Source organism: Drosophila melanogaster, chromosome 2L (genome assembly GCF_000001215.4).
Source record: "Drosophila melanogaster chromosome 2L".
Classification (NCBI taxonomy): Eukaryota; Metazoa; Arthropoda; class Insecta; order Diptera; family Drosophilidae; genus Drosophila; species Drosophila melanogaster.
Window position 1 is genome coordinate 11,943,421 of NT_033779.5, and position 27,824 is coordinate 11,971,244.

At 42.1% G+C, this 27,824-nt stretch overlaps 2 protein-coding genes, 1 long non-coding RNA gene and 1 other non-coding gene across 8 annotated transcripts; 2 read left to right on the forward strand and 2 right to left on the reverse strand.

Moving 5' to 3' along the window:
* The first annotated feature begins 708 nt into the window (after positions 1–708).
* On the forward strand, positions 709–3,711 carry Crys (Crystallin). 2 transcript variants are annotated; one of them, NM_001298925.1, is made up of 2 exons: positions 709–823; positions 1,566–3,711. In NM_001298925.1, exons 1-2 carry the CDS (start codon positions 815–817, stop codon positions 2,988–2,990), a joined length of 1,434 nt encoding a protein of 477 aa, NP_001285854.1. In that variant the 5' UTR covers positions 709–814; the 3' UTR covers positions 2,991–3,711. The 2 variants fall into 2 exon arrangements, with proteins under 2 accessions (NP_001285854.1, NP_476906.1); NM_057558.5 differs by having other exon boundaries at positions 1,566–3,336.
* An 809-nt stretch (positions 3,712–4,520) lies between these two features.
* CG16964 (uncharacterized protein) lies at positions 4,521–5,383 on the forward strand. Of its 2 annotated transcripts, none has more exons than NM_001298926.1 (2): positions 4,521–4,614; positions 4,685–5,383. In NM_001298926.1, exon 2 carries the CDS (start codon positions 4,690–4,692, stop codon positions 5,044–5,046), a length of 357 nt encoding a protein of 118 aa, NP_001285855.1. In that variant the 5' UTR covers positions 4,521–4,614; positions 4,685–4,689; the 3' UTR covers positions 5,047–5,383. The 2 variants fall into 2 exon arrangements, with proteins under 2 accessions (NP_001285855.1, NP_609526.1); NM_135682.3 differs by having other exon boundaries at positions 4,545–4,614; positions 4,685–5,203.
* Positions 5,384–8,779: 3,396 nt separating this feature from the next.
* lncRNA:CR43314 (long non-coding RNA::CR43314) lies at positions 8,780–27,674 on the reverse strand. 3 transcript variants are annotated; one of them, NR_047940.1, is made up of 3 exons: positions 26,837–27,674; positions 18,508–18,647; positions 12,810–15,250 (listed from the first exon to the last, which is right to left on the reverse strand). It is a non-coding gene; the product is annotated as a long non-coding RNA::CR43314 (long non-coding RNA). The 3 variants fall into 3 exon arrangements; NR_047937.1 differs by having other exon boundaries at positions 8,780–18,647; NR_047941.1 differs by having other exon boundaries at positions 12,810–18,647.
* Positions 9,990–10,083, reverse strand: mir-bft (bereft). The gene has a single exon (NR_047938.1). It is a non-coding gene; the product is annotated as a mir-bft precursor RNA (primary transcript).
* Positions 27,675–27,824: the final 150 nt, after the last annotated feature.

Genomic DNA, 27,824 nt, shown 5'->3' on the forward strand with positions numbered 1-27,824 from the left:
CATAAATCAATCGCCTGCATTGCGTGAAACAAGGAAGCCTCCCAAAAACCCACATCCGTTGACCAGATATATTCACTTCCTACGAACTATCTACGCAAAAGACAACAAATGAGCCACAGCTCTCGTTACTACACATGATGATGAAAAACCTGTCGGATAATGATGAATCCGAGATAATCGATAAAGTGTGCCTGGTTACAGGGGAAGTCCATTAGGGTGACCGTTCCAGCCCGGAACCTCTTTTACTTACTTGTGGTCAGCTATCGAATTTCCCCCTTTTTTTTTGCCGCCTATACCAACGCCTGGTTACTTTTTAAGCATTTTGCAATCGGATCTCGTTCGGATGGAGTAGGGATTACAAAATTTCGAATTCATGAGACCGAAGCGCAACAAAGACAGGCCTATTTTCAATTTCCGTACGCAATGTTTGCTGGCCGTTTTCATAAGCGTCAACCGATTTGCCGCCCACTTCCAGCGCCCCACATTGGTTTTGGCCCAGTGGGTGACAATTTCGTACTGGCATGGCTTAAAAGTGAATGCTGCAGTGCAGCTCCAATTAATCTGCATCTGTATCTGTGTATCAGTGCCTCGGGAAGGTCATTTGTAACCTTAACTAAACAAATTTGAAAGCTGGTGCCCGGCATATCAGGTGTGGTCTGGTTCTGGCGATGGCCCTTTTATGCCCTGTCGTTATAAAATGGCCAGTGGGCGTTGGTGGTGGCATCAGTTCGCCATCGGCAGCAAACGGAAAACAGCAGCAGTAGCCAAACAAATAAGCAGCAGCCAACTAGTCGTATACTTAACGTCAGCAGCCATGAAACGGGTAAGTTTTCCGTCAACCGCTGCCGGCCATAAATATTCGTTGCTGTTCTGCCGCCATGTAAATCCGGCAAAGTGGAAGTTGGGACCATAAATCAGGATAATCAAAAATACAAAACGATAAGGGCCACAGCGTTTTAGGCCAATTTAAAAGCCCAGAGATGTGGCATAAGCCAAATGGAAATCAACCGAGCTTGGTTGGGGATAAAACCAAGTATAAAAACGATAGGATAATATATTATGTTTTGCATATATTTGGATAATAATTTTTCCTAACATTTTTAACTCAATCATTTTTCGTTCATTGTGAGAAAAGATAGGCAAAAAAATTGAGTAAATGAATATTTACCTAAAATATTTTCTAAAATACACAATTCATTTAATAAGTTATTAAGTTACAGAGTAAATGATACTAAACTTTAAATCATTCAAGATTATTAGATATTTCAATGTTGATTCATTTTATCTACCACCAGCTATCAGTGTATTTTATACTATTGTTCCAGACAACTGAGCTTATTCTTTTTGTAAACTTGACAGCCAATAGAGTCAGACAAACCAACAAATCCCAACAACTTTTTGTTCGGTAACAAGAATCGCCTGTTGTCGTTTTTAATTTATTACCCTCGCAACTAACAAATAAAAAGGGAAAGCCATTGTGGAATGACAAATTGATGAGGCCAACGGGTGATTTATACCGGATAACTATTTAATTCGAATCCTGTGTGAATCCTTTCCAATTCCAGACATACTTGTTGCTCTGCCTGAGTCTCCTCACCTGCAATGTGGCCAATTCGGCATACCTGCGTCCAATCGATCTTAACCAGCTAGCCAAGTCCTCCAACCTTCAGCAGCAGCAGCAACAGCAGCTGCGTGGCGCTTTGAACCGAGATGATAACAACGATGACGATGATGCCACCACCTTGGCACCCAATTCCAACGAGGATTACGACACTCGTCCCCAGTACAGTTTTGCCTACGATGTGAGGGACTCGCTGACTGGCGATGACAAGCGGCAGGAGGAGAAGCGCGATGGCGACCTGGTCAAGGGTCAGTACTCCCTGATCGAACCCGATGGCACCCGTCGCATTGTGGAGTACACGGCCGATGATGTGAGTGGCTTCAATGCCATTGTGTCTAAGCAGCGTCTGGATGAGCAGCAGCAGCAAAGGCTCTCCGCCTCCACTTCGTCCCGTTTCAACAGCCTCGAGGAACTGCAGACCCGTCTCACCGCCCAGGCCATTGCGGAAGCCCAATCTCTGGTGGAGGCCCAACAGGCTAGCCAACTGCAGCTGGAGGCGCAGAATCGTCGAGAATCGGAAAACCAGGCACGCAACCAAGCCCAACAGCTCATGGAACAGTTCCAACAACAGGTGCAACAGCAGGAGCAGCAGCGTCTGCAGCAGGAACAACAATTGAGGGATCTGCAGCGCCTGCAGGAGCAACGAGATCGCGAGGAGCGTGATCGTGAGCAGCGGGAGCGGGAGCAGCGTGAGCGGGAACAGCGCGAGCGCCAGCAGCGGGAACAGGAACTCCGGGAACGGGAGCTGCGCGAGCGCGAACTCCGTGATCGTGAACTCCGTGATCGTGAACTCCGGGATCGGGAACAGCGTGATCGGGAGCAGCGTGACCGCGAGGATCGCCGCCAGCAAGCGGAGCGTCGTCAGAGTCAGAACCAGCGATTGCTCGACCAGCAGACCCTACTCCTGGCCCAAAGCCTGCCCAGCATTCAGGCCACCGTGGTCTCCCATCCACCCACTTTGCTCGCCACCCGCCTGCCCGTCAGCACCACCACCAGCTCGTCGAGGACTACCACTCTGCTGACCAGGGAACGCGATCTGGAGGCCTGGCGCCAGTTGCCCAATGCCCGCATCACTATCGATCGCAGCTCCCAACCGCTGATCCTCAGTCAGCCATCCAGTGCCACCGTTCAGGCTCAGCTGATCAGTTCGCCACTGCTTTTGGAGTCCGGAAACCTCAACGGATTGATAACCACCCGGCTGAATGGCAATGCTGCACGAGCTGGAGCCGCCTTGAGTTGGTCCAATGGACGCCGCCTGCTGAACAACGATCTCTGGCAGCTGGACAGGCTGGATGACCGTGCAGATAATCGGCGAGAAAGCGAGGAGTTGCGTTCCAACAGTGCCGAACGTCGCTCTAAGAACTGGTAGACACTCCGGAACATGGAAATGATTCAACCCAATCTTCAACTGAACTCATACGAAACTCCAACCAGCGACCTCAGCGATCTGCCAACCGGACAACGAATATGTTTAGACCATAAGTTCTAGATCGAATCTTGTGTTCACCTAGCCTAGAATCGGGGATTTTGGTAATTCTCTCAGCTTTTCGACCCATCTAATGCATACAGCAAACTCTGCCAAGAATCTAACCCAAGCTCTAACGCTTTCCATTCCGCTAACTTTAGTTGTAAGTCTAATTGTTTTTGTGTTACTCTATAGTTAGTCAACTGCATCAATGTGAAAATGTAAAAAAAATAAACCAGATTATTCAAAGAAGGCTGCTGGACTTCAACTAAGTCGGCATGCTCTTTTGCAAAACTTAATTCGTGTCAACTTGCCAATTAAGTTCGGCTAACTTACCAGCACCAGATTTGAGCGTCGTCCACAGGTGGTGGTAAAGGATTTTCCGTTTTGGCTCTTGCACTCCTTCTGGCCAACTAACCAAAGCCAGTTGACCCTAATCGCCTTTCATGGACTCTGACACTTTGGTCATGGATGCTGCACTTTCACACACGAGTTTCGCCCCTCTCTCACTTTTCTGCCCCACAATTCAACCTTCATGGACACGTGTGCACGCCACTTGGCCATAAACCCTGAAGCTAAGTTTCCTTGGGACAGCCAGGCGAATGGCTACAAATTTTTTAATAATAAACAGCGTGGAGGGAATGCTGAAAGTTTTCTGCTCCATTCCATAAAGTTTGTCTCGTGTACACTTAAAAATAAAGTTGCACTTTAGTGTTTGACTTGGGAAGGGAGGAAAGGTTAGCTTTGCTGTGGCTGTTAAGATGCCAAGGCAATAATAAAGTGGCAAGAGGTAATGAAAACCAGTCGGAGGTAAATGAAAATTGTGGTCGGATGAAAACCACATCGATTGGGAGATTGCGGTAAATACTTAGTAAATTCTTAAGCTTTCCTTTGTAAACATTTTGATTTAAGGTCTAAGGTGTTCATAAATCTGATTATGCAATCATTTATTATAAATTGGGAAATCCAGTGGATTCGTTGAATTATAAACGTTTCTTCTATTTGACAGCTGTTAAGTCCTTTTGAAGGTAGATTAGAAGGCAGAAATAATTAAATTTCACTATTTTCACCAGTTTCTTAACAAAACAAGTAAATACACTTAATACTGATTTTAGGAAATAAATCTTGTATACAACTTGTTAAGCTTTAAAATAATGACAAGCTGCACAACTTTAGCGCCTCAGCGACATCGGTTAATGTCAAAATTTGGTAAATTAAATAAAAAGCCCCTGGTGAAGTGACATGGTGAGCTACTTGCAGCTGTTGTGCATGACGCAAGTGAGTCCTCGCCAGGAAATCACTTAAAAGTTCATCAAAAGCGCAGCCCGACTGGTTGCCTTAAGCCCTTCGGCTTGACAATGGGCTTGACATGGGCAGAAGGAAAAGCGGGAAAAGAAAAACAAGTGCTGAAGAACTGGGAAACAGTTTGCCTGCGCTGCGAATGTCAAGTCCGTGGCACACAAACAAAGCAGCACACAAAAACCGAATTCGAGCTCAGAGCTCAAAAAACGAGAAAAAAACGTAGCTAGTAAGTGAATCCTCTTGACTTTTGGACATCATTCCGAAAAACCTCTACTACTTCCTGTCTCCGATTTTAGCAAAAATGTTGACCACGATGAGAGGCAGCGCAAAGAAACTTCCCATCTGGCCACTGACCCATTTTCGCAGATTCCCGACATTGATTAAATCCCACGCAAGTTCCGAAGAAAAATTTGAGCAAAAAGCTGAGGAAGTGGACGGCGTATCCAATATGAAGCTACCCTACTTTATAAGCCCAAGGTGTGTTCAAAATCAGGATCAACTGGTTGATGGGCAGACGAAAATGTTCACCTACAACTATCATCCGTTTTCCATTTACGATTTAAATGAAGCTACTCTTCGCGCCAAGCAAGCAGCAGATGAGTATTCAAAGAAAATTGATGAGTTGCAAAAGCGTAAGATTGAATATGTAAACAAGTAGTTGGTGACAATAATCTCATTAATAGATAAGCGATGATATCATACAATGAGGATTGAATTATTTACTTACTATTAAAGATAGAAATATTCAAAATATTAATGTTTACAGACAACAACTAAAAATAATTTCAAATCAATAAACTCACCGCAGCCTAGTTAGGCACACAGCAAAACTCACCAGTTTGGTTGGTTTCTAAGCTAAGCGCCTCATAGGCTCGAACCAAAACAGTTTGACAGCCACTGAATTTAAAACCTACTCTTTCCGTTCTTTTTGCCTTGAGTTTTTAACTTCAACTTGCAATTTGAATTGTTAATAAATTTGTATCAGAAATTCGCATAAAATCAATCAACACGCAACAAGAACTGTGGAAGGGGGGCATAACGGAAACTCGAATCGGGAACGGGGTTGCTGCACAAATTCAGGGACAAACCAAACCAGCGGCGGAATACCAAAACAAAAACCGAACATTGGATTCTGATTTAGGGATATCTACGTAGATCCGTCTTCGAGGTCGTCACACATTGACGCAATACGATAGCTGAGCTATCAGAGATATCAGAGATCTTTGGAACTGAAAACAACCGGGTATCTGTTTTGCATTGTGAGATCTATGAACCGATATCAAGAGTCATTGCCATCACGTGTACGCCGCTTACTAATTAGCACTAGGAAATTCCCCGAAGATCCCATAGAGAGAGAGAGTATCTGAAAAACAGAGAGAACTACTATCTGAATATCTGGTTCTAAGGGCTTCTCTGGCTCGTTTTAGATATTACTTAATTACCCGGTAATCGAAATTAGCGTATGCTTCCTATTAATTGGGAGTTTCTAGATATAGGTTCTTCACAAGATTCTGTTGTGATAAAATAGTTATTATTATATTTCGAATATAACCCCTTTTGCGTGTGATTCCTTACTAATTGCCAGGTGATTCACATAATGTACTTACATATTCATATACTGGGTACTAACTTTTAACAGGGAATAAAAGCTTGCTTTAATTTAAGAGGTTTGTTTGATACGATGCAAGTTAATTTTGAAATAAAAATATATATAATATATAATATTTTTACAGCATTATATTCTGATAAAATTTCTATATTCTTTAAATTTAACAACAATTTAACTGTTTAAATCAAATGTAGAAACAGTTGGTTATTAAATTTAAATACTACATTTTCTCATATTATTCGCAACGGATTTTGTTTTCAACTTTAGGACATAATTATCATACCGGGAAATACATACATATGTATAAAGAAAACCTCTGAGCCGCCAAAAGCTGTTGGGCACACGATGCGCCTCGTTTTGCAGGCATTTAAGCTGAAAATTGCTGCTAAAATATTTGCACACTCCACAAGCTGCAGCTTAATGTTGTTGCTGTTGCTGCTGTTGTTGTGTTGCTTGTTGTTGCTGTATGATGTTTCGCTGTTGTTGTTGTTGTAGTTGCTGTTTTTGTAGCTCTTGGCCAGCTGCATTGATGCGTCGCCAAATGTTTACCCTAAGCCTATAACTGCAGTCAACTCGCCGGCTGGCCTTCTCTTTCCCACATAGGTGAATGGCTACACTGAGGGAAAAAAGAGCTGCAGATGATGCAATTAAATGGACAATATCCCTAACAGAGTTTTATACAAAACCATTTGTACAAATGCGATCGTACGACAGATGATATTTAAAACTACTTTTATATTATTGAAAGAATTGCTTATTTTTCGCAGTGTAAGCTATTGCTCTCGCCTGCGATCTATGCCTGGCATACAAAATGCATCTAATTTTGGGCCTAACGACAACTTGTCGCTTGTCATGGCCTCCTGGCCCGAGTCGCGTTGCTGCCGCTGTGGCGGCTGTTATTGTTGTTGATGCCGCTGCCTCATCATCATTTGCAACTGCTGGCAGCAACGGAGCAAAAATTCGCAGCAGCTGCCTCACTTGGGGATCAACTTGAGCAGATCGCCGCGCTTTATTTGTGCAGCTTTTAGCTGCGCCTCGTAATCGCAGCTCATAGATCAAAACAGGCGAGCGCAACGCGTGCTAGCTGCCTCTCTTTCTGACTGCACGGCGAGAAAAATCTGAGCACTTAGGAAAACATTTAAAATAAGCTTATAAGATAGCTTAAGTTATTTACCAACTTGTGATAGGCATAAACAGACTATGCTATATTTTGGTCAAAATAAACAAGTTGAAACAGTTTGCTGAAAAGGTTTGCATATATTTCTAGTAATTAGGATCTAAAAATCGAAATATCATCTTGGAACCACAATATAAATCATATTTCAAACATCATTGGTGAATATCTTTACCTTAGCAGTCTATTCACCTATGTTTAAAATATATCTTTAGATATTTAAGTCCACTGCTTTATCTTAGATCTTTTTGTGCCGTGCGGCAATTTTGCATAACATGGTCAGCGACTTCTTTTGTTTATGTGAACCAAGTCCAGTTCTCATCGAGTTTAGGATCAACGAAGCGGGAAAGAGACGGCACGCATTCCGACGCACAGCTGCTGTCTCTGTCGCCCACCCACGCCAAAAAGTTTTCCCACTGACCGAAATGACAAGAACGGCAATTCCCACAGTCGGCATTTTCCATTTTCCAGCCAAATTCCGATTCCGGCACACTCAAATTAGCCATCTCATTTTCGCTCTGATTAAAGGTAATTTTCAAATTTTCCCAACAACCCCCTGCGACACCAGCAACAACAACTTACCACCAGTGATGCGAAGGATTCAGGTACAAATCTTAACTTTAGGTACAGCTTGTACAAAAGCTTGTACAAAAACAAATAATAATGTATTAATATTTAAATGAGTTGAGCTTTACATTGTCTTGAACTATTTTCTTAGGTTTTTTCTTGGGTAATGGCTGTCGTCATAACAGTAATCTGTAATCTGTAACTTTTAATCTGTAATGTTTTCTTAAAAGCTTGGGATGTGTATGATATAAAATTTGCAGCTGTACTACCAAAAAGTAAGTACCTAGATAAGAAGAACTATCTTCCCATCTCAGATTTCAAAAAACTCCAACTGCCACAACAGCAGGCGGCAACTTTGGCACTGCAATTTCGATTTCGCCTGTCGTCTATTTAATGATTCCGAATCGGAGCAGGCCCAACTACATCCTCCTCCTGCGTCCCCCTTCTCTTATGGTTCCCACCAAGTTTTCTTGACCATTTTCTGCAGCTGTGTTTGCGGGAAAATAAAGGAGAAGAAAATTGCCGAAACTAAAACCAGAACGCGTGCGCATTGAATTATGCAGAAATTTAAACCATTTGCCGCCAATCAATTTGTTTTCCCTACCAGCTGGCTGGATTATATGTATGCACTTCCGTAACTAATATAATGAACCAATGGAATGCAGATTGCATTAACAATATCATTATTTATAATACGAAAAATATGCAACTTTGTTGCAGCTCGTTAGACTCATTGCAATTTTGGTTTTTATTTAAAAGTCAACGGAAAACACATTCAAGAAAAACCAAATTAATATCTTAAGTTGCTTGCTTGATTTATTGGTAAACTAATACAATTTTATGATTTCAACAAATTATTTTCATATTTTCATATACATATCTAAGTATTAATTAAAAAAGTCGAATTAGTCGAATATTTAAATTGTTAATCTTATATATAGGTTTGCTATAGAATTTCTACAGTTTCTTGTTTTGGGGTATAAACTTCTTTCATAAAAAACTATTGCCTCTACAATTGTTTTCCCACCTTTTATTTTGAGAAAATATTTGTAAATTCTATTTTCCCGCGTTTAAAAAATATTGTTTTTAAGCCTAAGTGAATAATTGCTCCCAAGTGTAGGCTACTTGACGAATTCTCAGAATTCCTTCTTAGTCGATGATCAAAGAAACGCCGGTTCGCCATACCAGACTTAATTAAGTACAAATTTCAATTGAAGCTTCGTCTGGGACTTATCAACGCCAAGGTGTCTCATAAATATATGTGCGGCCGGCCAACAGGAAGCGTCATCATTAAAAAGACCCCTCTTCTTCCGCATAAATGTGCTCGAGCGGAACTTGGCCAGAAGGGAAAAAGAGTTTTGTGCCGGAATTTATTTGATTCTCGCCCGGCGGAGTGCAGAAATTTCAGCAAACCTGCAAAATTTATGCATGACAAAATCATTGAAGCGTTTAGCGTTGGAAAGAGACGGCTGTAAGGGAAGCGAGAGAGAGAGACGGGTAGCGCCGACTTAAGGGAACGCTCTCACACTTGCCGAATGCCCCCATCCATTGTAATGTGTTGTAATTTCTTGCTGTTGCTGTTGTTAGTGCTTCCTCTTTGGCATACTTAGTGCTAAAAGAAAAAAAGTTAATTATCTTTTTTTTACCTCGCTTAGCCTTTATTTTTTTGTATCTGTATGTATCTTTTTTTCTTTTTTTTTTTTGTAGCGATGGCATGCCCAACAGCTCCATTGGGCTATTATCCATGGGCTTTGTGCTATTCTTCGGGAGATTGGTACTTTGTGAGTTCGTTTCTTCTTCCATCCGCTGGGCTGAAACTTCAAGGGACTGCGAAGAATCGGCGGCAACCTGGTTCATTGAACTGTTAATTGTGGGTAAAAAAAAAATAAAAAAAAGAATTTACAAAAAATAAGCAAGAGAACCGGGAACTCTAGGCGGTGTGAAAGGTGATTTTTCAAGGCTGCCACCATGTCCGGACTCATAAACTCTCCATTCCCTTCAATTCTCTTTCTCAGCACTTTTTTTTACCATTTTTTGAAAGGTTTTCCTTGCCTGTAGATTTGAAATTTATGAATTAGATTGTTTTTTGGTTCCCACTCTGCGATTGAAGGTGCTAATTAGGCCGCTCTAATTATTAATTTACTTTCATAAGAGATAGAATTGATTTCGTTTGAGCTACCGGATTCAATGCAGTTTACATTAGCACATTTTTAACTTTGAAAGTTTCGGATTTCGTTTCATTTTGGATGTTTTATTCTCGCACCATAGATGCCACTAAGAGATCACGGGTTGTATAAAAATTACCCCGTGAATTCTTCCAGTGCCATTAACTGTGCCGAGATCTATATACCATTAGATGGTATATTTACTTTTCTTGTTTTGTCAGTTTAAATTGGATTACTCACCCGCATGCACTGGATACCCTTTAAATCTTCATTTAGTTTATGAAATTCTAGAAATAAAATCAATAAAAAACAAGTTAATGAGTTCATGAATCCGTCAGCATTTGGAGAAAATCTTTTAGCAGCCACCACTTCCGCCATTCTTTGACTCGAAATTCTCATCGCATTGTGCGAACTAAAACCTGAACACCCCAGCAGTTTCTGTCCCACGTTGGCCAAAACATTGCCCCTGATAAGATGGCTTTGATCTATCCCACGATTTAATCAAAAACGCAAATTTTGTTTCTTCTCTTTCTGCGGCAGGTTCAAATCGCGGAAGTCGCTTCTGCGCTATAGAGACACATATCTGTATATAGGTACATATATATACTCATACATTCATTCATTGGGGGCATGCGTGGGAAATCCATGTTGCATGTTCCATGGCTACAACTGCGGTTGGCCGCATAATTTGCTGTGAAAATCATTTTGCGGCTGCGTGTTGCATAAAATTACAATTGGAATTTTCCCGCTCCTTGTGCCCAGCATTTTCCATCTTGTTTGCGGCGAGCAGAGGCAATTAAAAATTATAATGGTGCATAAACTAATTAGATAGCGGATAGCTTAAGAGCATTTCCATGCTCTACTTGGTAATTGGGTGTAGGTGCACTAAAAAATTAAAATTTTATTATATGGGAAAGATGGTATGATGGGAAAGAAATGAACCTTAGTGTAAGATTTTAAAAATGTAAATTTCTAAATAATTTTTTTTTTTAACGATTTGAAAGTGATCTTTAAGCTAGTTGTTGTTTAGTTGGTAATTTCCGCCGAGGGCATGTAACCCCAAATTGACTTGTCGCTGGCCAAACAAATTGTAACATCCAATTGCTCTGGACATCTGTGACCCCTGGGTTCACGTCACTCATTATAGAGGACTTCTCGGCTCGAAAGGCTGGGAAAACGTCGCCAGTCACGAAGAAAGCTCCGATTTCATTGCCCCGTCTCGTTTCGTCTCGTTTCATTTGGCTCTCGATAGTTTCCCCCGATTTTTGTCTGCCTTTTTTTTTGTTTTAGGCCAATTTATGCAAATGCCAAATGCTGCTCCACTTGAGGTAATTGCCACTCGTTTTTTTTTTTCGGTTAGTTTGCTTATCAGGCAACGGTAAATCAGTACGTCAGTTGGCATAGACATGCCGCGCATGCGCCGTGAGGCGACAGCCATCAATCAAATCGAGCGGTTCGCAATCAAAATACGAGAAATACGAACTCGATTCGAAACAGTTGAAAATCAACAGCTGCCTGTGTTTCGAATGTTGTTTTTTTTTTTCTTACCTCCTTTCCTCTTGAGCAATCGCGTGTGTCTCTGTGGCCGATCTCAAACATGATTTTTAACGACAAATTTACGCGCTTAATCTCGACAACAAAATATGCAAATGTGAGCGGGACGAGGCGGGAAAAGTAGCAGAGAAACAGAAAAAAAAGGATCATCGCGGTGTTGGCCTTTACGATTGGCCATGTTCATTAGCGCCAACACTTGAGTGGCAAACGGCGGACAACAGAACACTCTGGTGTTTAAGTGCGTTTCATTAATTGAAATGGTCAATTTGTTGCCAGCGATAAGAGTGGAAGTTGCAGACGTTGTAAATAACAAAAGAAAAAAAAAAAAGCAAATGGAAGCTCTTCATCGCAGATTGCTCTTACCAGATGTTATTGCACCGATATATCCACACCGAGTGCGAGTCGCAGTTTGCAGCGCCAAGCTCCAGACTCTGAGCTCCAGTCGATCAAGTTGCCCTAGATGGCCGGCCATCCGGTGGAGTTTGATAGTTCTGCTGTTCCCGGTGGCGCCAGCAGACTCCATTCATCAGCCAACTGCGACAGCACGCCATCCAGAGACTTTACGACATGCATATTTATGGGGTGCCAGATATCCGAATGGTTAACACTCTATAAAGCTAACAAACTTTGTTAAACACTTTAAGAAACAAACTATGACTATTTCATGTATTATTTGTTGAAATAAATCCCGAATCAGCGGGAAGATAGATGGTATCGAACTGAAGTGGGTAATGTGACTCCCGCTTTCGTTACGTTACGAATCCCGTCAAGAAATCGTGGTAACCCTCGTCAGAGCGTGTGACCCACATACGGACACCACAAGTCATGGCCATGGCGACAAAACCTCTCCCAACGGTATGTGGACAACGGAAACCTGACCACCTCCAGCCAGCCAGCCGCCCCTTTTGGCCATGGCTTTAACTGTTTATCTAGCGGATTGATTTTACCCTCTTCCTCTTGAGATATTGACCAAAGATCTGGCTGTCGGACTCCATCCTCCCACTTTTCTTTTCTTGTCCGTAGGTTAGCTTAGGTTAGGTACCTCGAAAATAAATGTATCTTTGAGATCTCTGCTGGTTCTAATTGTCCAAGATGACAATGCAGATTGGATTGGTAACGGTAACAGCACGCACACTCCAACAAGAAACAGAAACGAAGAGCAGAGGAACGAACCGCGTCCAACTGGAAACCAATTGGCATTTCAATCACGCATCAATCTGGCACGTTTTTATGATGCAGATCACAAGGCGAAGCGAACGGGGCTAAAACAGCAACATTGGCCACATCATGATCATGTTTCTGGCATTTTTCCCCTGTATTTTTCCTGATTTTTTTTTTCCACCTTTTTTTTTCTTGCAGAACGAGGATGACGAACTGCAGTGAGTTGAGCGCTCCTTTTTGAAAAATGAAATTTTTATTGGTCGGTTAAGTTTTCGTTACATTTCGTGGATTGTTATAAATTTCATTGATAATTGCCATATATTGATGGCATGATTATGTGCATGATTGTCTGATTGTTACTGTTTCGTTTGCTTTTGGTTTGGTTTCTACGTGCGTGGCATATGATGCACTGCGAAAATTTCTCATTTTCTGCACTGATCTTTCCCCTCCCGTTTTCGTTACGTTTCGTTTCGTGCTCTGAAAATTGTTTTCGACGAAAATTGTTGCACGAACCGAAATGCAACAGAGGTGGAGATATCAATATGGATATCTGTATATCTGTATGGTCTTTATGCCACCAGCATTCCTACATACATTTGCGGGCATGTAAGTTGATTCTTATTAACCATATATAGGTCAGCAGCCTCTGTTGCATGCCTCTTGATTGAGTTGCAAGAAATGAATTTCATCTGGAGATAATTCGCATTTTTATGATGAAATTAAGTCGACTCTTGCAATTGTTTTTTTTTTCAATTGCAGCTGGCAAGCTAGTGTATATAAACCTACTTGGGTGTGCCACTATTGAGTGAACCATTGATTTAAGAAATAAAGCCTTTATTTCTGTTTAATTATATGTCAAAGTTATATTGCTTTCAACATTTCACTTTGCCAATCCAAGGTTCCCATGCCTCTCCACTTCATGTTAATCATTCTGTCTATCTGTGTCTTTTTGGCTCATAAATTGCGGCAGAAAAAAAAAGAAAATAATTCCCATAGGGTACAACTGTCAGGGGACAATGTTTGGAAAGTCAAGCTCCACAAAACTGGCCTCCGAAAATGGCTTAATAGTTAAATTTAATGCTCGGCCATAACTAAAAGCTCAGGCTCAAGACAAACTGCCGTTCAATATGCAAATTTGGCCAAAACGGAGAGAGGCAGTAGCTGGATCCACAGCCACAGATCCGATGGTGTCCTCTATTTCCCCTCCTCTTTTCAATGTACGGATTTCCTGGGATTGTTAAACAAGTCTTGTGCTTGCTAGTCACCAGTTCTTATCAGCTGCCTCAGCTGAGGCTATCAAAAATAATTGACAACTAAATGGACCATACAAAAGTCAATGAATGGCGTGAAAAAGAGGCATTCAATGGGGCCAAGAAAATTGTCATTTGACAAAATCGTTAGCCCTGATAAGATACCACTCAACTGGCCTTTCTGTGTGGGTCTCTCTTCATTTGTTTTTCGATTTTTCTACCATTCTGTGTGGGTTGCTGGTTTCCCTGATTTGGACATACGTAAGTGAAGTGCTCGGCCGCTTGAAATCTGGCCGAGTTGAATTCGAGTTCGTTGCCTGAGTCTTTTGTTTCGACGCATTTCGTGTGCGCCGGGCCGTGATTCATTGACCGGGTTGAGAGAGGCGACTGGCACGACCACCGCAATTACATCCGGTAATTTAATGTAATTTTATATTTCGTTTCAATCGCATGCGAGGCACAGCGACTAAAAATATAAGCAAACCTGAATCAACTTGTTCGAGCAGCAACTACTACTACTGATTGTGAGATTTTTGTCAACATTCTCGACTAACGTGATTTCGTTAATTAACATTAGCATTTAAATAATGGCCGCGACGTGCATCATCAGTTGATAAGACTTGATTTCGCTAACTAACTAAACAGACCTTTCGAAGGCCAATTCGCTGTGGTCGGCTTCGTTTGATGGCCCATGATTGATTACTCAATTTTCCTGTCAATCCATGCCGGCAACTCACAAATTTGTCAACACACTCAAGTTCACTTTGTCCAAAAATCTCCACCATCTGTGAGATCCATGAGGTCTTGGGCCATGATTGATTATACTTTCGGTGGGCTGGAATGCCTACAGTAGACAATGCATGCAAAAGGCCGAAAAATATTTCATTAATTAGAATTTTTGTTTGTGAGACCATTAACGGAGTCGGGATTAATAGGCGGCAATTAAGCAAAAGAAAAATTCGAACAAAACACCAAAGAAAAGTCTCAACAAAATTTAAAACTGTTAGAAATAGGCGTTGCGCAACGGTTTAAAAACGCATTTGAGTATCGCGGTGTTTCACTCATTTTTCGTTTTTAGCTGGATTTAATTATGCGTAGAGTTATTTCAGTTTTTCTAGCCATTTTGATAAATTAGTCGCCTCCGTCAGCTTTGAGGTCACCAGAGGTCGGGGTCGTGTGCTTTCGGCATTCAGTCTTTAGTCTTCAGTCTGTCGTGCGGCTAATTAAGTTAGAGCCTAGTCCGAGTATTAACTTACCAACTTGCCAACCCAAACAGGAAACGGTCGCCGGTCATCCTTGGCCATTTCCAGTTCTAGACCCCGACTCGATCCCAATTGATTGACAAGACGAGACCAAATTGTAAGCGAGTCCATGGCATTTGTCTGCAAAGAGGCGAACGGAGAATGGTAATTGGCATAAGTATCAATGGGTACGAAGCGAGGGCAGATTGGTGAGTATTGAATTTAAATTGTATATCACATATTGAATGTAATACTCTTTAAATGTTTCATAGATAATCATTTCAGTTAAAGCTTTCACATTGAATATATAATGCAATATTATTATTAAGTGAATTTCTGAACAACCCTCACAGCCTATCCGCTTACAACGTGCATCTCATGTAACGACAGGAAACAGGAGCAACAAAAACTTGCCTCAATAGGTTGCCACAGTTGATTTACCCATTTTTTGTCCCGAAACTACTAAAATTTTAAGATGGTATGGGAACCTGATATATAAACTAGCTGTACATTTTAACTTTGATTACATTATACATTTTTTACTTTCATTGGATTTTTAATGTATAAAATAGTTTGAAAATATAGAATTTCTTCCTGTGCATTCTTTTATAGGGTGGTGCAATTGACAATTGCTCTGCTACACTTCGCTTGGCTGGCTCAATGGAATGCAGTTTGTATTCAGTTTGCAGCTGCAGAGTTGTGGCAGCCACATGGCAGTAATGAAATGTCTGGCATTTCGTCCGTTTCCATCAGCTAACCAACCAACCAACTGCCAACTCCAAGCTGACCACTCTTAACGGCCAGCTAGCAATTGGTGGCAACTAAGTTGGCTACTTATTAAGTGTCATCTCCATGTCGCCAAAGGCGCCGCAATGCAAATGATAAACTGACAGCCTTATGACAGCATTAAGCAAATTGCTCACTGCTCGCCAGACGATCAGCAGACATTCGCGGACATGGCGATGCACATTTCGCGCAGATGGAGATGAAGATGAAGATGCAGATGCACACCCAACTGCTGGACTCAACGATTGGCTTAATAAAATGAAATATTAAATGCGATTAAAAACGCGACGACGACAACGACAACAACGGCAGCGCTAACCAGAGCAACCACATTGAAGGCGACGATGCAATAAATATATTGGAACAGGCCGGACAGCTACCGGGATACACCAGCGATCCCCCGAGTTGCCCCCAGATCCCTCGCAGATCTCCAAATGCCCCTCCTCCATCCAATTGGACATGATAAAAATGTGAAATGCATGCGTTCATTAAATTAATGCGCATGGGGCATGTGGAGCCGGGCAGATAATTAAATGCGTGTTTTGTGGCATGGGCGCTGGGCGCAAGAGGTGCCCGTAATGACATTAAATATGTTTAAACATGCATAAATAAAAACAGACTCCATGGGATAAGCAGAAGAGGAGTCGAGTGGCAAAGTGCCAGTGGAGCAGCGGAGGGGCTCCACTCGACTGGTGGAACAACTTTACCCCAAGCTCGGCCTGATGTTTTAATCAGGGCGATACTTAGAGAGCGCCTCGAACCTGACCCAATGGCTGAGCTAATACTTGTTGCAACAACTGGTTAAATTAATGACGCAACATGAGCCGGGGCACCAGTTCTTAACACACGGTTAGCTGCCGCGCCGAGATTTACGACGATTCAAATTGCTCGGCGATAAATTGTAAAGTTAATCGCTTGTCAAAGTTTTCGCGGTCGCATTTATCTTCGACTTCTGGCCGGTAGCAGCTGCATCGATGGCATTAGATAGCAGATAGTTGATAAAGATATGGCCATGATTTATGTTCTAACCATGGAGGCGTAGTAACGCATAGGCTTATACATTGCATTTTTATAATTTGTTGTGATCACACTCAATGTAATAATGTATAAGCTTTGGAAAAGCAAAACGAATTATATATCTATGAACTTGGTAGTTTGGCCTTAAGCAAAAAGCCAATCATATATCCTTTGAAAATCTATGACATCCATGGAAGGAAAACAAACAAATACTTCTACATTTCTGTGCTGTGTGAGCATAACTTCCTATTACATGCATGACTTTCATTAACAAAAAGCAGAGAGGCATCCATTAAAGTAAAAACAATTGACTCATCCAACTGCAATTTATTGTCTGATAAGACTGACTTGTGCAACTCCAACTTCAACTTGGCCAACCTTATCGCAGTCGGAGTAATTACAGTTGTTGACTGCTACCGTTGCCGCTGCTGATGGCCAATATTGTTACCTGTTTCTGTGGGCCTTGTTCAATTGAGTCAACGTTGCGAGACAACAATTGTCCATTTCATGAATTGAAAGCGTCGCAGCTGACTCAAGTTGTTCGCTGTTTGTCCATTGTTTGGATTTCCTTTGGGTGGTTTCCACTTTTGGTGGTGGTGGTGGTTGGTCGGGGGAAATTGGTTTGGAAAATGTCATTCAAGTTGCCAGGCAAGTTGACAAATTTGTCAACTGATATGGAAGCGCACCGGGCTCAGAAAACGGCCTCAAATCGAGTGGCTAAGCCAATGTAAACATGTGTAGATTTATGGGTTAAGCTCGGTGATTGTTGTGCCAGCGGCTTTTGTTGGTTTGTTTTTCTTAAATGTGTTTTTCTGTTTGTTGTCTTGCCCGGTTTGCATATGCATGAAAATGAGGAGATTGCGAGAATGTGCGTGAGTCACGGATATCTCAACTGATTTTTGGTCAAAAGTATTTTGAAATGTATGTATTTAATTTCTTTGTAAGATTTTAAACTATTTCTTTGCTAAACAATTTGTTCTCTCTATGCATTTGTCACGCGTCTGACTCGTTATCTATTTCACCACTTGTTTGCCACCCATTGGAAAACCTCATGTTTATTTGCGGTTTCAGTTTAATTTATATAGCTCCGCCGACTGTTTGGTCTATGCGGTATATCTTTATCTGTGCCACGTCTCAAGTTCAGTTCACACGCTTTCACTCGTCGCAGTAGTGTCAATTTGAATTTTATGCCCCGCAACGCTTTGATAGATAAGGCTAAGGCCCCAAGAAGCCGAGAAATCGAGGAACCTAACAACCGAGAAACCCCATGAGCCCGTCACACAGTACACATGCATAATTAGCAGGTCCGGCGGCGGGAACTGGAACTCCGGGCTGAAACTCCGGTGCCAGCTTATCCAGTATCGGTTATGTATGTATGTATGTATGTATGGTTGTACATGTACCGAGCAGCGAACACTGAATACTGGATAGTGCATAGTGGATTGTGGGTTATCTGGGGACCGTGTGGCTTCCGTGAAAAAGGCTACTCGATTCGATTTGATGGCGGCATGCCCAACAAATTGCCGCTAATGAGGCGCACCAATGTTGCCCCCGTTTAATTAAAACCATAAACAGCATCTCTCTGGCTGACTTACCTTATGGCATACTTCAGCGGGGGGGCTTTGAATTTCTGTAATTCTGTACTTCAGTAGAGCGGTTCAGCTGAAAGGACTCCTGGGAACCGAAGTTGCGCACCATCCTTTGATGATGTTGTTATGGAGTGCCAGGAATTTCACTGCAAAGGAAATGGAGTTTTTGTTTGAATACGCTGTGTTAAATTGGCCGTTTCATAGGCATATTTATGACTGTTTAACTATTAAACTCTCTGACTATATTATATTGTTAAGCAATTTTATGTTGATGTTCACACTAACTGAAAATTCGACATACCATTCCCACAAAATTTCAAATTTATGTGCACTCTGTCAACTTGACGCCCAATGAGTTGCCAAATATTTCGCCACTCAATCTTATCAAACACCAATGGCCGGCAACAAATTTTCGTTGCATTTTACCGCAGGTTCAGATAAATGTCATTCGCAGGCAAAATGCCAAAAGCAATCGCAGCATGGGCTTGTCAACAACTTTTTACTTTTTTATTTATTTTTTTTTTTGTGTGTGTGCCATAACCAACAATGAGTCGTAAATCAACGAAAGGTGTTTCGTTTTTGCAGTGTGTTCTAGGCGGGCGGCTGGCTCATAAAACATTGAAAATTATGATTTAACGCAAATTTTTGTAATTAATCTTGACAAATAAAGCGGCCTGCGGGCGAGCAGACGCAACGCTGCGCTTGTTGCAAGTGGCAAGTGGCATCTTCATCTTCATCTTGTGTGGATGCCCGGCTCCTTTTGGCTCGGTATGGGGCATAAATCTTTTCTCCACTTCTATTCGGTCGGCACTGAGGTTTTGAATCTTGAATCTTCAAGATCGGAGGCTTTTGCTTTTGCTGGCAGCCTGGACTGCGCATCGTCATCATCATCATCATTATCCTTCATTACGTGAAGCGAGAACCGGTTTGAGATTGTTTCTTTTTGGCGTTTTTGCAAAAATATTTCATAATTGTGCCAAGCTATGCTGTTTTAACTTTTCTTTCTGTTTTTTTTTTTTTTTTGCTTTTTCTTAATATATGGCCTTTTAAGAGACGAAAAAAAAGAAGAGAGAGAGAGTGACCTTTTTGGAGACTTCAACTTGAGCGGGAACTCAGCTCAATCTTAATTATATGTTTGCGCTGAGCTCACGACAAGCCCGATGACGACCAGTAGCAATTATTACCTGCAACTCAACACTCATCATTCACACAGGCAGCAACAACAAATGCGCCTATAGTGCCACAGCGAATGATATACGAGCGTATTGCGTATACGCCACTTGGGACAGACAGACACTGGGCGAGAGATCGAGGCAACTAATTGCAGAAGCGGCAGATATAAACCGAAGCTGTCATTAAATCGAATGCAACAACATAATCCCATGCCCGAATAGCCACCACTTCCTACTTGTCCTAACTATCTTTCATATCTGCTTCAACTCCTTTCCTCTTCTAATCAGATCTGATTTTATGCCTCTTCATGTTGGCTACCATTTTTTACTCGTTTTTTTTGTCATGATATTTATGATTTGTTTGTTGGCACGATGCGTCAACTTTGGGCGCGAGCTCTGCTCGATTTTCGAGTCTGTTTCCTTCTTCTTTTTTTTTTTTTGGCCAGTACTTTTCTTGTTTTGTCAGCAAAGTAAATAAATGAAATAAAAAACGTGACTGTTACGAAAAAGTCGTGTATGTGATTTTTGTTGGGCCTGTTATATGGTTTATTTTTTGTACATTTTTTTTTTCTTTTCAACTTTTTGCCTTTCTGGTTTCAAGTAGTTGACAGTGAGAGAGCAACCGAGGCACATTGTATAGTCATCCGAACAATGCGCACAATTTTCAATGCGTTGGCAAAGCAGCTTGGCACGGTTATAGCCATTGTCTGAATGCCTCTAATTTTTTTTCCAACCCATCTAGTCGATTTCAGCTTTTCTGTATCTGTTTTGAGCGGTGTGTCGTGTCGGATTTGTTGAAATTTTTATTAATTACCAAGGCACACACAAAAAACAGTCATCCCGCTTTTGGGCCATTCTGAACTTCATTAGCGACTGCGAATCAACAAAGCTGATGAGCAGCTTAGGGCCAACAGAGCGACTTGTGGCGAGGAAACAGAAATGGTATATGGCACAATACCATACCATATACCATTATAGTCGAAAACAAAGACATTTCATAGTTACGTGTTGGCTGGCACACGATCTTCACAAGTTAATCGAATCGAATCGAAACGAAACTTGCCACTCACCAGAGCGTTCTAAGTCGTATCTGTTGTTTATACCACTCTCATAAAACGTTGATGGCTTACATAGTTTAAGCCACTTTTATCTACGAGATCTGCCATTCCCTGGCCCTCTCCTCGGGCTCAATATACATATATATATACATAGATACATAGCACAATAGATCGATCTGATGAGAGGGCCAGCTAGGAACATTCTCTTTTTTCAAGAGCTTAGTTTTAGCGCAAGGTTTTAACTATTTCACCATCTGATCTTTGCCCTCACTTTATTTTTTGGGTTTTGTATTAAACATTGTGTATCTTTAAAGATAGTAAATAAAACTTTCCCTATTTTTGAAGCACGCTCTAGTGCTCTATGGCTTGCATACTTATAGAAACAGTAAACTCGATTGTAAATACAATATTTTCCATTGAATACTTTTTCTTTTCGATTTATATGGCTTACAATCCCTTGCCTTATAGGGAGTTCCTTCCCTACCATTAGCAACCATTTTCTTTGGCAAAAATCTATTCGAAAATAATATTTCACCTCCGAAGGGGGACAATCAGGCGGCTGAAGATCGGCTTCTGCTTTCTGCGCAGATCACTGACTCCCCGAAATCCAGTGGACCAGTCCAATGGCTGGTTACTCCTCCACAGCGATCGCAATGACCAGGTTCGGTCTTTTCGGCCCCTCGAAATTTCAGGCCGCCCATGTCAATATTTAGACAGCGCACAACCCAGCGATCTCGACTAGCCTGGATTGTGGTTTTTTCCTTCTTTTTTTTATTTGAAACTCTTGCGTGGGTGCAGCCGGCCCATGCTCCTCGCAGCAGAAAAAAAAATAAAAATAAAAATGGGGGGCGAAAAAATCGAAAATCCTAAAGAGTGAGGAGAAAACACAGCAATTTATATTGGCTGGCTTTTAAGGCAGGGCCTTTAAGACCGACCGAACGAGCAGATCGATCTTTGGCTGTACCTGTAGCTCTGCGCCAATACCTATGCCCCTCTTCGATAGTTAATCAATTAACTAACATAATTTCGTGCAAAACTAATTAACTACCACTGTGGCGGACAAATGTTTGCTGTCAGGAGCGTTTAGTGTCATTCATTTTGCGTCCGAGCGGCGCCCACTTGTGGCTAAAACCCGTTTTCATTTCACCAAACTCTACGAGTAACACATCCACATCCATCGATAGATGTTCAATGGGCCGATGGCGACTAAGGCCCGGATTTTAATTTGTTTGAATTTAATAAGTTTTCGTGTAAGAGGCGGACACTGCCACAAAAACCAAAAAATAACAAAAAAAAACACTTTAAAAAACGCAAGAGAAGAAACTTCCGCTTTTAGGCAGAAATCAAAAATCAATACATAATTCTTTTGACATGCCAATCGCACATTTGTGGCATGCAACCAGCAACAACAACATGTTGTTCGCTCAACTCATTGAGATAAAACTGCAATGTGCAATGTGCAGAGATCCTGGAATGCGGGGAGGTTTGGCTACAAAACGACGACAAGGCAGGCAACACACACACACACACACGCAGAACACTCGCAGCTCAGATGTTGCAACCGTTCAAGCTGCTGCACCTTCCACACACACACACACACACACGGGCCAACTAAGCGCAACTGCAAAAGCCAAAAAAAAAAAATGAATAACAAAACCGAAAAAACTGACATCCCAACTTTGAGCCGGGCCAAGGAAAAAGTGAAATCTGCTAGAATTGATCTTGTGGGGAGTCGAAGTCATCGTCTTGGTCTTCTTTTGCGGTTGCGCTGCATCGCTCGATTCGAATGGGCAGCCAAAAAACTGGTTTGCCCATCTGGCAGGGATATTGGCCGAAAGGCACAGCAGCTTAGCCCAGGAACAGTGTCCCGGGGTAACGAAGCTATAAAATCACTGCAGTACAAGCCAAGAACATGCGAGTATTAAAAAATCCATTTCCAACACCATCAAATCCTATTTTATGAATACTTTTCAAGAGCGTGTGTCCATGATAAAACCAAGGTATTGCAGCAATGCATTTATTGCATAATAAATGTAAGGAAGCAAGGATTTTAATTAATACTATTGTAGCACATATTAATTAAAACTAATCTGCTGAACATGCTAGATCGTATGTTACATGGCTCAATAAAATGGAAATGTTAAACAAGCAAATATGATCCTAAAAGTATTTTATCTTCTCAGAAACTATTTTGCTGGCTTTTTAAATGTTCCATTTCTGTAGTTTTGTTACTTTAGTAAAATATATCAAGAAATATGCTTTAAATATACATATACTTTCGGTGGTTACTTTCAAGATCCCTTAAGATAAGTATGTTACTACCAAATCGTTTTTCAACCACTGTGCCCAGGGCTTTGCCGTTCTGGCCGTGGTCTCAGTTGCAGACTCTCAGCCAGAGCCTTTCATTCGCTGTCAGCATCAATTGAGCCAGCTCCACACCGCAAAAGCCGAGCCCCGATGGCTCCCAAGATCGTCGAGATCTCCGCTCCTCCGGCCAACCATTCAGACCCAAGATATATGAGCCAGTGCTATGTTGTGACTGCTGCCCGCTGTGCACCTGTGCCCAGGGATGTGGACGTGGATGTGAATGTGGACGAGGATGTGGATGAGGAGATGAGCCTGGCTAAAAACCGAGCAGATGAGCAGGCGAAATGGACTTTTAAATGTTGCCATTTGTTGCGTGAAAACGCAACCGGTAGCCAAAAAACGTTCAGCATTGCGATTTCTTGGGCTGCGGAGGGTTTCGGAATTGCCACGTTTCCCGGGATTGCCTCTGATCTTGGACTGTGGGCTCCACTCAGCTATTAGGAATCCTCATCCTCGTCGCATGCCCGAAGGCGATCATTAACGCCAACGGTTTCTGCGGCGCTTTGAACAACATTTTACAACTTCGCCCGAAATGAGCAGCCAGTCAGCAACCGCAGCAACCGCTAAGAAACCTATACAAAAAGGTCAGCTACCGTCAGCCCGAGAACATAATATATACAACTACTATGCCATATATAAGAAGAGAAAAAAATAAATAAATAAAAAAATAACATAAAATAAGTCGGGGGACAGGCGGAGATATTGTCTGAGCTGGGGCCATTCCAGGAAACCCGACAACTTTTTTAGAAGTGCCCAACAACACAGAAAACAGAACAGAACAAGTGACAAGCCACTTGAATGGGAACCTTTGGCCAGTCAGCCTAATAAAAATGTTGTAGCTGCTGTTGGTTGGGAACTCTTATATGTTATCCATGTGGGGCGGGGAAAGATTTAAGCGGAAGCAGAGTCACTATTCTGGTTTCTTCTCCTCTTGCCCTTTTTTTTGTTTTTTTGCTCATTTCCCAAAATCTCTGACAGGCGGATTAGCTTGAAAATAATGATGTAAGCGAATCAAAGCTCCAAATCTTGCATTTGTCAACTGGGATATGAAAGAGATTTCCAACAGCTTAGAGGCGAAGATTCAATCGTTTTCAACTCGGAAGTTTTAGGCTCAGTTTGCAGATTTACTAGAGTTTGCAACCTATTACAAATAATTTCTAAAGTAATCCTAGCACATATAAAATATTGACCGTATCTCGGCAGTTAAAGTGGCATCTATGTCAGCTACTTGGGCTTACACTTGCCACATTCTAATCTTCTCGCAGTCCAGCTGTAAGTAGAATCTATGTCGGATTTGGGCACTGATGGCTCTGGCTAAGCGCTCTTCAGGTGCTCAAGTTACCTGTTGATGTTGCAGCAGTAAGTGTGGCTGCTGCTGCTGTCTGACCCCCTGGCAATTATCGCTGGCTGACAGGTGGCAAATTCTCACGGAGCCCGGTACGTGAACCCTGAGAGCCTCTCACTATCTCACTACCAACTTGACTGCAATTAGACATGCGCAACTGCTGTTGCCGGGCCAAGAAGAGCACTCAGGGGTCAACAGACCTCCGGCAAACTGTCGGCCCTGACTGCCCTGATGGATTGCCAGGGACTCGACTCGAGAATAATTCGAAAGACTGACTGGAGAGCTGGTAACTGGGATCTCCCAGATCCAAGATCCGTGCCTTTCTGCTCTCTGGTGGTTTGGCACATCACACAAATCACGCACTTTTTATTTGCCCGAGCGGATGAGGCGGCCTTTTAAGGCTGCATCATGAGTTTGCAAATTGTTGTTGCCGCTGCTGCTGCTGCTGTTGCTGCTGCCGGTTTAACTCGGTTTCCTGCTGCAACTTTATGGGCAATGGGTATTGGGCACGTCGCTGGCAGTGGTTCTTATTTTAGCAGCGACGGTGGCAGCACTGCTGGTACTGGTCGTGGCGATAGCTCTGGGTCATTTTCTGAGAGGATGCAGTCAAGGCAAATGCAACATGAAACCTCTGAGCACAAGGAGCATAAGGTGTCCCAGCGACAGCAACTGCCAGGTTGAAGGGGCTAACTGGTCGACCTTCCGGTGCTCTAACAGCCAAGTGGATACTTAACCAGTTGTATGCGACTGTGAAAGGATCACAGGTAGGATCAATGGAATGCAAAGACTTGTACAACCTTTCCAATCCGGGCTCAATAGAGCATATATCTGGTTGAATGATTGATCGGCTTGTTTAATTTATGTTCTTATGTGATTTGCCATCAACTTCTAATGTGATTTACGACAGAATGGTTGGGAATTAAACACCAAAATAACGCCATATAATCAAAAACCAGATACTAAAAAACGCACTGGAACTAGAACCAAGAACTAGCGAACACTTCCAAGAAGTGTGTAATAAATTTAATCATATTCAGAAGCGGACAATTAGCCTTTCAATGTAGCCGATGTACCCTGGCATTATCTACCCTCACCAAAACCAGTTACTCTGCTCACTGCCTACTGCTCCTGTGGCATGCTGTAATTGATATTGCAACTGTGTGAGTGTGTGTGTGCGAGCGAGATAGAGGAATGAGGCAAGAACGAGAGAGAGAGAGAGAGAGCGATTGTGGGTTCTTTCGCTGGCAATTCTTTCAGCACTCGTCTTCTCCGGCGTCTTCGATCCGGCCGAGGCACACACGTGTTGCTAATGAGACATAACTCAGGCATCAAGATCGACTTTAGCTGCTCGGTGGCTCTGATAACCTAATAAAGTCATAGCAATTAAAGCTCTCGGCGATATATGTATACAATATACAATATACAATATACACCGTACAACTTGTTTGGCAAGAGATATGGCCCGAAAGCCGCTCGCCGACACTCGAGATATTATGAAAACCGAATTATAAAAAGTTGCCCAAAAATGATGTCACTCGATGGCCCGAAAGTCGAGCTCGCAATTATAGCCAACACTCTGAGCACTGAGCTCACTGAGGTTGCCTTTTATTATATCACTTTTGTTGGTTATAAACATATTCGTTCCTTTTTCTTTTTTTGAGAGTGCTTTTGTAATATATCTATATACATATATTCGACTGTATGTGTGTGTGTGTGTGTGGGATCTCGACTTCTTTTGGGGGGTTTTGAAAAATCATTATTTTAATCGTTTATTGACTTGTTTAAAGCGCCGCTAAATGTTTTCCATGCCATTCGAATGCTATGCTACAAATTATGTGAAATGATTGAGCACAAAACCGGGGAGATTTTTTTTCCCCTCCATTCCCATTTTTTCGATTCTTTTGACAGCTCGAATTATGGCCACAAAATTATTAGCAGGTTGGGTAAGCTAAGCCATGATTGTGAGTTTACAGATGAAAGAAATAGGGTTTCTATAAATGGAATTGGGGATCTTAAATCTGTTGCCAACAGATGTTTCTCGATGAAGATTATGTGTTAAATAAAGTTTTAAGCCCTCTATGAATCTGAGGAATTTAAGTTAAGAAACCTTATAGACCCGTCTATTACGAAGTTGAACCTTCGAAGCCATTCATCCAGAGCAGCCAAATGAATGGAATTTACTGTGCTCAGATCAATTAGTTTTCAATTTTTCCTAGCGAACAATCGCCTTCAATAGATTTTCTTCGCTCGGAGCCCCAAAGATCCATTAGGTTTTTCAGCCCCGGGGCCGATCCGCTCTATAGCGGTGATTAATGATGATGCACCCAATAATCATAAAAACACAAAAACTACACCACCTAGATATATAAAAATTTTGTTAATTTTGAACTCACCTGCCCTTTTACAGGCCAAGGACATGTCTCAGCGGTCTCGTCTGGGTTTTTGTATCTTTTTTTTCTGTATTTTTCATATATTCTCGGTTGTTGTTTTTTTTATCTCGTTTCGAACATTTGTTGATGTGGTTTTTACGATCATGGCTTGTGGGTCTCGACGAGGTGTATACGGGCATTTTGACTCGTATACACGCGCTTCTATTAGACCTTTTGACTGTTGGCCACGCTAATTTCTGTCTAATGTTCCCTCTCCTTTTATCGCTCTCTGTCTCTCTCTCTCTCTGTCAAGATTTTTTTTTTTTGTTTCGTTTAAATTTGCAAGTGCTTACTAATAGAACGTTTTGAGTTGTGTTAATGAATTCGAGAGTTTTATTGACACTTTGCCGCTGACTCGTTTTTGTTTTACTTTGTTTATTGTCTTTACTGACGTTTTTTTTTTTTTTTGGTTGAGTGAGTGAGTGTTTTTTAGTTAAAAGAGTTAACGCCACGTTAGTGCTTTTCTTTTCTCGGCTCCGTTGTATTATCAGTTTATCTCTAACACTTCGCTTGATAGTATATACAGTGGTGTTCGTTTCCCAGACTGCTGGATTGTGTGGTTCGGTGTGTGCGCGTCGCTGGCTGACGGTGCACTGATCGGATCGCCACAAACGTGGCCAACACGACAGGTATGTTGGTTGGGCTGGTCGGTTGGTTGGTTGATTGTTGGTGGTAGGCTGCTGAGTATACAGGGCCCTCTCTCTATGTGCAATGAAAAAAAGTGACTGGCACCGCGTTTCCACTGTTTTCAACTGACTTTCTTAGCTCGTTCGCCGCTGCGTTCCACTTTGCGACTTGCCTGCTATCGACGATGGCACGGGGTTTTTGTAACCTCGCGGCGGTACGAACTCTCCAAAACTTCAGACAGCTGGCTGTCTCGCTCTGTCGCAGGGAAAGCAGCGAACCGTATTAGCACAGGTGTAATTACCTGCCAGCACGGTGTATATACGTC